Raw genomic sequence first — 11,332 nt, 5'->3', positions numbered from 1 at the left:
TGAAGACGTCGGGCAACCAGCTGAAGACACCACCATACTCAGAGAGAATCAAATGTAATACATAGGATTGGAACTCTGTAAATTTCATCAATTTGTCGACATGAAACAAATACTATTTTAGCAATTTCTGTCTTTCTGCCTTCTTTGAATGTTTGATGAACACAAAACACTGCATATGAGATTCCCGAAGCTCGCTTCACTCTGCCCCCTCTTCAATGTAACAATCCCTAACATCCCATAATGTAGGACAATATTTCTTTAAGAATCTAACATTAATGGGATGTTTCTGCCCATTTCCTTCGAGGTCCGCTAGGTAGTATCCTCCTTTATTCAAGACTCGACTAATAATGAAAGGACCTTCCCATGTCGGGCTCCACTTTCCAAAACCCCGAAGCTGAGCTCCCAGCGGGAGGACTGTTTTCCATACTAAATCTCCCTCTTTGAAAGACTTTACCTTCACCTTTTTGTTATAAGCTCGGGCAACAACTCTCTTTCCTTATTGAATCTGGTTCAAGGCTTCAATTCGGGCTGCATCCAGGTCTTCAATACCTTGACACATGGCTTCGATATATTCTGCACTATGTAACCCAAATTGGTTTTGAATTCTTACAGAACTAACGTTGATCTCCATGGGGAGCACTGCATCTTGCCCGAACGTCAAGGCATAAGGAGTCGTGCCTGTCCCCGCTCTTTTGGAAGTCATGTATGCCCACAACCTGTTCCCCAACATCTCATGCCACTTTTCTGGACTATCTATCACCATTCTTTTAATAATGTTGACCAAGATCTTGTTGCTAGCTTCGGTCTGCCCATTTGACTGAGGGTAGTACGGACTGGATTGGATCATCTTTATCTTGTACTTGTTTGCAAACTCCTCACTTCTTTTGAAATAAAAGATGGCCCACGGTCTGTCACTATAGTCTCGGGCACCCCATATCTGTGCAGGATCTTGGTCTCGATAAAATTCTTGACTACGGTGGAAGTTATGGATTTTACTGCTGATGCTTCCACCCACTTGGTGAAGTAATCCGTTGCTATAATTATAAAAGTATGCCCTTTACTGGAAGCTGGATAAATTTGCCCGATGAAGTCCATCGCCCATCCTCGGAACGGCCAAGGCTTGACCACGGGATTTAAAGGTACTGAAGGCACGTGTTGGAGAGGTCCATGCCTCTGACATTCTTCACAACCGCGGGCATAAGACTTGCAGTCTTTTTCCATGTCGGGCCAGAAATAACCGTACCTTCTGAGTAGCCATCTCATCTTTGTCCCTGCTTGATGTGCTCCACATATTCCCTCATGTACTTCGGCCATCACTCTCATGGATTCTTCCTGACCTAAGCATTTTAACAGTAATCCATCTGGGGTTTTTCTTAGCAGGTTCTTCGCCCATAAGACATATTTGGTTGCCTGCTGCCTATTCTTCTTACTTGTAGGTGAAGAGGGATCCTTTAAATGATGAATGATGAGTGCCCTCCAATCTTCCATCTTGGCTTCTAGAACCATTACATCCAAACTAAATCCCCGATCTAAGATGGAAGGAAGGTTTCTTGTTTGAATCTTGACATCTATTCCATACTTTCTCTCCTGTACTGGCACTCCTGAGGCTAGTTGCGCTATTTCATTGGCTGCCAAGTTAGATCCCCTAGGAATATGATTGACCGATATCTCAGATTCCCATAAACTTAACAATTGTGTTGCTGCCATATAGTACCCCGCCATAGTGATATGTCTGCACTTGAACTCGCCATTTAGCTGGTTTATTACCAACTCTGAATCACCAAAGACTTCTACTTCTGCTGCCCCCAAATCCAACAGGATTTCTAGACCAATAATCAATGCCTCATACTCTGCCCGATTATTAGTATTCTCCTGGTAATCGAGCAGGAATGAGTAATAATGATAAACCCCCTGAGGATTTATAATCACAATCCCAGCCCCTGTAGCCTTCTGAGTGTGGGATCCATCGAAATACAGCTTCCAAGGAGTAATCCAGAGGCCTGTTACTCTTCTTATCTCTTGCTGGATCCAATCTTCTTTGCCTGAAACATCACTTCTTGGTGGGATCCAAACGCTAGTAACCTCCAAACTTCCTGGGATATTGATTACCTCACTTTGAGGTTCCTGATGCTCGGTCAAGAAATCAGCAATTGCCTGGCCTTTGACTGCCCGTTGAGGTACATACTGAAAGCTGAATTCTGACAGTGCTAGAATCCACTTCCAAATCCTTCCTGCTAGCATAGGCTTCGACAACATGTACTTTATCACATCTCGGTCAAAATTCTGCTGAGGTAGTATACGGCCTGCTCCTTTCCACCTTCATTATTTTGAGCTAGCAAACTCTCAATTGACTTTTCCGAAGCAGAAATATACAGCTTCAAGGGCTTTCCCCTTTGAGGTGGTACCAGCACTGGTGGAGAAGTTAGGTAGGCCTTGATGCTGTCAAATGCCTGTTGGTGGGTCGGCCCCCACTCGTAATTCTCTTTATCTTTCAATCTTAGTAAAGGAGTCAGCGGCTGGATTTTGCCCGCTAAATTGGCAATGAATCTCCTCAAGAAGTTGATCTTGCCTAGTAGCCTTTGAAGCTGCACTTTGTTGGTGGGTGGAGGTGACTCCAATATTGCCCGAGATTTGTTCTTGTCAACTTCCACACCTCTCTGATGCACCAAGAATCCTAAGAAGTTGCCCGCTCTTACTCCAAATGCGCACTTCTTTGGATTCATCTTCAATTTGTGGATCCGCATCCTTATCAATGCTTGCCTGAGATCTACTAGATGCTGTTCTTCTGTTTTAGATTTCACCACGATGTCGTCGATATATACCTCCATGCTCTGGCCAATTAGATCATGAAAAATGGCATTCATTGCCCTTTGATATGTTGCGCCAGCATTCTTGAGCCCGAATGGCATGACCAGATACTCATATGCCCCCACATGACCAGGGCACCTAAAAGCTGTTTTATGAATGTCATCTGGAGCCATCTTTATCTGGTTATATCCGGCATTTCCATCCATAAAAGATAAAACTTTATGCTTTGCTACTGCATCTATGGATAAATCAACCATAGGCATGGGGTACTCATCTTTTGGTGTAGCACCATTAATATTTCTGTAATCAACACAACATCGTACTGCTTTTGTTACAGCTTTTAAAACGGGTACGATGTTGGCCAACCACTCCACATATTTGGCCGGTCTGATAAAGCCAGCTTTCACTAGCCTTTCAATCTATTCTTTGACCTTTTCTTCTATTTCCTTTGACATCCTCCGTGGTGCTTGCTTGATCGGTTTATATCCTTCCTTGATGGGCATTCTATGTTCCACCAAGGTTGGATCTAACCCTGGCATCTCGGTATAATGCCAAGCAAAACAGTCTTTGAATTCTTGCAAAAGACAAATAATCCTGGCCCGATCCTCGGCCCCTAATAAGCCACTGATCTGTATTGGTCTTGGATCCTCCTTTGTGCCTAGATCAATAACTTCCAAAGGATCCTGAACTTCGGGTGATGGCTTATCAGGTTCTGTACATAAAAATTCGACTAACTCTGGGCTCTCGGGCAAGTCGTCTGGCCCATCTAGGTCATATATGCACTCGGCCATTTGAATGGCCTTATCCAGTTCTTCACTGCAAGATTCCTCTTCATTTCCATGCTGGCTGGTCGAAGCTTCTTCCTGCCATTCTTGCTCTTCCTGCTCCCTCTCTTGTCTTCTTCCCTTCCCATATACCAACAGTCTTTTAATCAGGGATCTGACTGCCATGACCTGATCTTTCTTCTTTTGTTCAGTTATTGATGGTGTAAGGAATTTGGTATGAGACAGGGTCTATCCCACTCCTCCTTAGTAAGGAGCATTCCTTGTTCCAAAAGCTTTTGGGCCGTCACCTTGGTAGGGCGGCCGTTCTTATCAGCTCCTGAACATTTCAAGATTCCTACGTTGGGATTGTAGAAACTTGCTTCCGCAACATTGGCTGAGGGGAGGAACGGCCGTGTTTCGGCCTCTACTATCTCCCAAAAGCCTGGTCCTTCAACACCCGCCTCATGATATACAGCCACTTGTTGATGAAGAGTGGAAGGTATAGCTAAACTTTGATGGATCCAATCTCTTCCGAGCAAGGCTCCGTAAGTGGAGGTGCAGTCCACCACAAAGAATGCCAGCATTATCTTTTTGGATCCCAAGTCCACCTCCAAAGGTAATATCCCGTGAGTCTTAGTGACAGCACCTGAGAAGCTAGATACCGTAAGGTCCGTGGGAACAAGATCTTCCGTACCTTTCCCCATCTTTCTCATCTGCTTGGCCGGTAACACGTTAACAGCTGCTCCTCAATCAATCAAAATTCTTTTGAAGGGCACACCCTCTAGGTGAGCTGAAACATATATAGGCTTCAGATGGTTGGCCAATGAAATACTCGGGCGGCTGAACACCATCTCATCTGTGTAAATCCTTAGAGGACCACCTTTGGATGCTTCTGAGGGCTCAGCCTTGCCCGAGTCTTCTTCTTCTGCTATATCCACATTGACTTGTGCCATCATTGGCTCTGTTGTTAAGTAATCACCCTCCATAGTAGCAGGCTGATCAGGTCTGGCACCAAACGTGGCGGATAATGTATACGCCATGTTGATGTGGAAATTACTGGGCTCAAGTACATCCTCCTTCTTGCTCCCAATTTGGTCCATGAACTCATCTAACCAGGCCATCGCATCGGCTGGAAGCAGAGGTTCTGGTTTCCCCTCCTGTTGTGGTTGATCCATGCCCTCGTACAACGTTTGTTTTGGAACTTCACCGAAGGGATCCACCAATGGCAGAGAAAGTGGTTTCGCAACAGTTCCCATGCGAATAGGCTCCGGCTTCCATCCAGGAGTTGGTACCATGATCAGATCTTCTTGGACTCTTCTCAAGATCCTATACTTCCCAGGATGTTGGTTCTGCGGCACATGATCCCCCACCCCCTCTGCTTTGCTGTTGGCTTTCTCTACCTCCTTCTTATTTCGCCAACGGAGCTGGCTACTACCTCCAGATGTTGCTCTTTCCAACTTTTGAGTTTTTGAGGTTTCAGAGGTAGTGGGGGTCTTTAAGGAATTCATGTAGGCCTTGTGCTGCCTTTGAACCCTTCTGATCATAGAGGCTCCCATTGGTTTGGTAGGCTGTCCGTTCTTCCCAACTACATACCATTTTCGCCTGAGGTGGGCAGGATTCCCTTTTCTGTCGGGATTAGCTATCCCATCAGTTCTCTTGACTTCCCTCCCCATCTGGCCATTCTGAGGATGATTTGTACCTCTTTGGATTGTGGCCTCCATTTTTTCTGCCTCGTCAGAAGCTTCATGGTTTCGAAACACTTCTGACAAAGCCTTGGGTTGGGAATCACCTCCTAAGCGTTGAAAAACACTTCGGGAGGTGTCCTTCCTTGTTGGTTGCTTATTTTTCTCGCGAGCTTCTCTTCTTGCATCTTCTTCCTTCCTCCTGATTAACTCGTGATCAATGAGGACTCCAGCCGAAGGAATCTCGAGCTCACACTCACACTGGCACTTACTGCACATAACCATCCTCTTGATTATGGCAGCCTTTGGATACTCGGGTAGTTTGTCTATTCTCTCTGTAGGTTTTTTGGCCAGTCTTTCTTCTTCTTCCCTTGTAATCTTCCCTTTTCCTTTCTCCGCCCATGTCATATTGAGCATATTTATAGGGGCCTTCGAAAAGGGAAATGCAGGGTTGATTACGTCCATCCCGTCTGGCTGGTTGTTTTTACGTCTTTTTCCTTTGGGAGGAACCACATCAATATCACTTCTAGAGCCCGTGGAGGCTTTCTCCAAGCGTTGCAGCATTTGAAATAACGTGGTCTGCAAGTCTTCTGGCATATCTGTTTCTCTATCTTCTGATTAGAGATCCCACCGGGCGTGCCAAAACTATGTTCGTGGCAGGAATTTTCGTTGGGGATGTTTCCTGGCCGACGAGCACACAGCTCCCCTGGAGGTTGGCGCCGGTTGAGGGCTGCTGTCGGGCTTCTGCTTCGTTTCTGGGCGTTGTCGGGCAAGTCTCGTCGGGCAAGGCTGAAAGAGAAGGACAGCGTTAACTTTGAGAGGTGCCTTTGTGGGGCCTTAGGTATAGGCCTTGAGGCTCACAATCAAGGTTAACATTTAGGTGCTCAGGCGTGCCACTGCCATCTTTAGCATGGCAGATGTAAAATGGTTGTCGTTCTTTCATTGTATATATGTATGTATCCAAGAAACCGTGTTAGTTATAATAGGTGCCTTTGTGGGGCCTTAACTGTAGGCCTTAAGGCTTCCCATCAATAACTAAACCAGTGCTCGAACGCATCATATTTATTCTCGTGATTGTAGGAGTTTTCTAACTATTATATTTCTGATTACCCGAATCCAAGGAATAGAACGAACCCAAATGGGTGCCTTTGTGGGGCCTTAGGTGTAGGCCTTGAGGCTTCCCATCAGAGTTCATTCTTTACTTAGACTCTTGAGATCGCTGAATGGGATGAATCCAAATGGATGCCTTTGTGAGGCCTTAGGTGTAGGCCTTGAGGCTTCCCATCAGAGTCCATCCCATGCTTAAGCGTTCTATGATAATCATGATATAATAGAAAGAAAACTAGAAGGTAGGTCGATTACTTGCGCCCCAAGTAACTTCGGACTTCTCGTTTATCAAGGATTGTCGTGGATGGGTTAAGTCCACATAAAGTTCTTTTTTATGCCTTGAGGCCAAGGACTTTTAAACTAATCAGATTCATAGCCTGCGGGCTTAGGACTTGGATCTGATTTAAGCATTGAAGATATATTTAAATCGGATCCAAGTATTGAGAAAGCTTTGTCATCGTGATTTTGCTAGAAACAACTTGCATATAACTAAAAATATACAACATATTGCTAGACTTCAAAGAAAGAGAAGACAAAGACAGAGCAAAGCAGGTCGGGCAAGATTAAACCTTATCAATTAAGGCTGATCGTCTTGCAGGTCCCTGTCTTTGTGGTTCTGTCAAAGGTCTGAAAGCTTAGATGTGGAGAGGGGAAAGGAGAATACAAAAGGGTGAATCGATACTACAACAAGTTAGAACAAGGTAGCAGAGCTATTATAAAGTTTAGGAGAAAAGATTATCCCGAGGGGGATGAAGGCTTGGGCTGACTACATCTTCGTTTTGAAAGGCAAATCTGGCTTTTTGAGCAGAGTTTGTGCTTTTGTTTGTTTGTTTGAGTGTCCATAATCCTGTCTTCTCTTCCTCCTTTTATAGACAACTCGGTTTGGCTCCTGTAGCGACAGCTTTGCCCGAATGCGGTCTAAGGGTGATAACTCATCAGCTTTATTACATGTAATGCCACCATAAAGTACTTTATGGGCTGTGCAGTCTGATCAGTCTACACCACTTGGTCCTTGGGTAGGTAAGCAAGTGGCCCTTTTCCTGCTCCCTAGGTTTCATCCGGACCTTCTGTTGGGCCGACTCCACCTTTGGGCCTAAAGTTCAGTTTTAACCCAAACAAGAAGTAGTTTCTTAATGCAATTATTCTCTAAAGAGTTGACGTCTAAAGTTGTTATTTTGGTGCTCCAGGAAACATGAGCAAACAAATCCTCGGTTGGCAGGGTTCAAGCCGTCAAGGAACGACATGGCAGAATCGTTATGAAGGATGAAAACATTTTCCGAGCTCATAAACCTTGATTTGGGAGGGACGCACGGCGTGACATGGCAACACGCCTATCATAGTATCATTTCACTTGAAGTTTGAGTTAAAATCCCTTCTTATTGTTAACGCCGTCTTACCATTGTCATTACATGTATTTATTTGTTTTGCAGATTAATTCTTTTAATTAAAAATTAAACTTGGATTATTTTCTTATTGATACACACTATGATAACCATCCATCAACACCATGTCAGTCCACATAGGAGGATCATGAAAATATTGTTATATATTAATTCTTTTACACTTGATACTGTCATCTGTTTTGTATCCATAAAAAATGTGAATCCAGATTTTCGTGTAAATTACTATGTGTATATATTATTATATTTACATACATCCTCCCTTGCATCCTGTCATTACCTTTGTGATACCAACAGGTTGGAAAATGTGATTTTGTCGAAACCTGTTAATGTCATACACATAAGTTGTTAATTATCAATTGGCAGTAGTTTTATGCCATGTAAATCGAAGTTCGAATTAATTATTATTCCTAACTAGTTATTTATTTAGTGATACTTTTCTTCTTAATGTTTTTTTTTAATATCTTTTTTTATTTTTCAAGCAAGTGATATTATCTACACTAAGGGGAGGGAGTGAGCTTAGTCTCACAATGGACTAGCAATAATGTGATTCAAATTCGCTTTTGGTAATAATAGAACCTAAGACCTCTCACTTACAAGTGAAGAGGAATACCACTAAACCATAATACTAAGTGGCTTCTGTTCCTAATATTAATGACGTCACAAGTTTGAATCCTCAACCGAATTATTCTCTATGTGTAGGCGAGAGGAAATGTTGATTAAAGTAACACTTTTTAGTAGAGGTCTTGAGTCATAACTCATAACTCATAACCGATAAGTATAAGATATTTGGTGAAATAAATTTATGACGCGTTTCTTTAAAATGAGAATTGAAATAATTATCATTTCTATTTTTGTAGTGCTCACTAATATGTTTGCTGGGGGAGGTAACAGATACGTGTTCTTTGGCACTGGCGTCGGCGCTTTGCTTTCCAGCTTACTAATATGTTCCCTTGTTAATGACTTAAAAAGAATTCATGCCTTTGATGTTTTGGTTTTTTTATAAACCTAGAATTAGTGTCTACAAAGCTTTGGATGTTGCCAAGACTTTGGGCATTTTTGGTAGCTTTGTAGTTGATGCAGTGGTGTTTTAGGGCTCACTAATATGTGAATATTGAAATTATATACGGAATGATAAAAAACAAGTGCTTCTTGCGCTACGATACGGAGCTATAAGCAAGAGAAACCAAAATTTTAAACTAAATTTGCAAATCAAATGATGTATCACTAGTTTGGTTTGAAAAATTTGATCTTCCTAACCATACTCTTCGATTAACTAGTTGGGTGGTAAGTACCTTCATATCGTTTCTTCTGAAGATATAGAGCAATACCTGGACTGGGGGTTGGGGGGGGGGGGTGTCTAGACAAGTGAACGTAATAAGTATTCATAAACATCCAATCCAGAGTTACCACACTCGAATGGCATTTTAACACCCTATTTTTGTTGATTATTCTCCATGTACTGAAAACACCCCATATTTATTTTTTAAATTAAAAATTATCTTAATACATCCTACTTAATTTCCTTCACTACCCTTACACCCCACATAAGGAAATAAAGGTGGTTGCTGCCTTGTTGGGAGATTTATCCAGACTTAGAAAGAATTGCTTCTGTTTGTCGAATTCCAGGAAATAAAATACGCCGCTTCTAGTATACTGCTATTTGTATAATTTACCTGTTTTTGTTTGGTTCTTGCTTGACCTCTTACATTGTTATCCTATTTTGCTTTGGGATTTCAAACTTCAGCTAGCTTTTCTCTTCTTGAAGTCTCTTCTTTCAACTGATAAAAAAAAGAAAAAAAAAGAAAAAGAAAAAAAAGAGAAATGAAACTCTCTCTTCCATACATTATTAATTGCCTAATAGAATCAGTTTCTGATTCATAATGATTATGCATGTATCAACATTAATATATTAAAAGGAAAACTAATGAAAAAGGCTTGAAAACTTTGAGTTTTAATGATAAGGACAAAATAAAGCGTAAAGTGAATAGTAACATGATTGACTTTTTAGTGTAAAAATATGGTTTTTCGTTAAAGTGAACAGTATCGGGTGCTTTTCGTTCAAGTTCCCTATATTAAAATCTCATGGTTCCTTGCAACCTTAGCGATTACATCCCCAGCTTATGAAAATTTTCTTTAAACAAGTGATATCGGAATTTACAAAAAATGTTTTCAAATTTGAACTCTTTGAAAACAAAAAAAATCTCAACATGTTCTTGAATTATTATTAGGTTTTGCTGTTAAAAGAACTTAGGGAGTGTACTATTTAGGGCTTCAACAGTCATTTGATATCAAGATATATGAGTTATTTAATATTAAATTTTATGTGGGGTGTAATCAACAAAATGTGGAGTGTCAATAAAAAAATCCTTATAATTATGTTATTAAAATTATTGATCTTGTCGTTTGGCAAGCCTCTCGTCCCCATAAGTGACCAAATAACCACATATTGTAATGTCCGAAATTCCATTCCTTCGATTACTCTTATGTTTCCCTTTTATATTCTATGTCTCTCCTTGTCTCATCTCTCTCCCCCACAACGCAAGTAAAAGAAGAAGAAAACGAAACAAACAAGGAAGACGGAAAGAGATCGAACGAGAAGAATGGATGGTTGTAGTTGCTGTTAAGGTGCTAGCAACATTGCAGTCAGTAGTGGCATTGCTGTATGTGCAGCAACCTTCGGCGTGCGGAGAATAAACAATGACTGGCAGGAGACTACAAGGTACGTAACAATTGCTTCACTGCAAAAACAATGTTCTTCAGTACCCCTTACATTATATCTGATGTAACTTAATCAATTGTTGTGCTAGAATTGTAAAACCCATGTTTATTTGCTGTTGTATGGATGTGCTCTCCAAGATGTTCAACGTATATGAGGCCACACTCGTCGCGTTGTAGATTTATCACAGTTGGAAGATGCGTATTTTGACTGAGAAGTGTAAAACATCATTGTTCATGCTCAATACACTAATCAAAGATTCAGTCTTTTTTTTTCTTTTCCTTTTTATACTTATTTATGATATTATGGAGGAAATGATCAATATTGGTCTCGCATTAAACCCAATGGCTATTCAGATGTCAGCAGGGATATTGTCTCAAGCTTGTCGTTGATGAAACCTTGTGCTACAAGCAATTCAAAACCACATGCTCATCATGCCACAAACAGTTTCATAATTATCTAGCTAACCCACCAACAGCATCAGATCACCAGAACATGACATTCGAAACAAAAACTGTATATTTTGCACTGCTTCAGGAAAACATATTTTGTCTTGTCAGTTTAGCTGTCAGATTAATTTGACTTGCCACACTCTTCATCTTCTAAGCGCATTTAGCGCTTAAGCAGAATTTGTGATAGTTGAATGTGTTATTTTAATTTTCCTTTTGATTGCATATTGGATGCTTTAAATGAAGATATATATGAAGTTGCATCAAGAGACTTCCGTTACACACACTGATCCATGCACTGGAATGATTCAATCCCGTTGCTCCGTCATTTATTCCTAATAAGTATATGCCTTTTCTTTTCAATTCAAAAACACCAAACAACTAAAAATCAGTTAAAAATATT

The 11,332-nt window shown here is 41.3% G+C and overlaps 1 protein-coding gene across 1 annotated transcript; it reads right to left on the bottom strand.

The window, feature by feature from the left end:
• Nucleotides 1-849: 849 nt before the first annotated feature.
• On the bottom strand, nt 850-2,256 carry LOC139190883 (uncharacterized). The gene has a single exon (XM_070811374.1). The coding sequence runs from the start codon at nt 2,254-2,256 to the stop codon at nt 850-852; it is 1,407 nt and encodes a 468-aa protein (XP_070667475.1).
• Between the last annotated feature and the right edge of the window lie 9,076 nt (nt 2,257-11,332).

This window comes from Malus domestica, chromosome 13 (assembly GCF_042453785.1).
Source record: "Malus domestica chromosome 13, GDT2T_hap1".
NCBI lineage: Eukaryota > Viridiplantae > Streptophyta > Magnoliopsida > Rosales > Rosaceae > Malus > Malus domestica.
Note: the sequence above shows the minus strand (reverse complement) of the source record. Positions and strands in the feature narration are given on the sequence as shown.

Excerpts from the sequence above, each read along its gene's own strand:
- LOC139190883 (XM_070811374.1), bottom strand. The coding sequence starts at position 2,256 with ATGTTGTCGAAGCCTATGCTAGCAGGAAGGATTTGGAAGTGGATTCTA.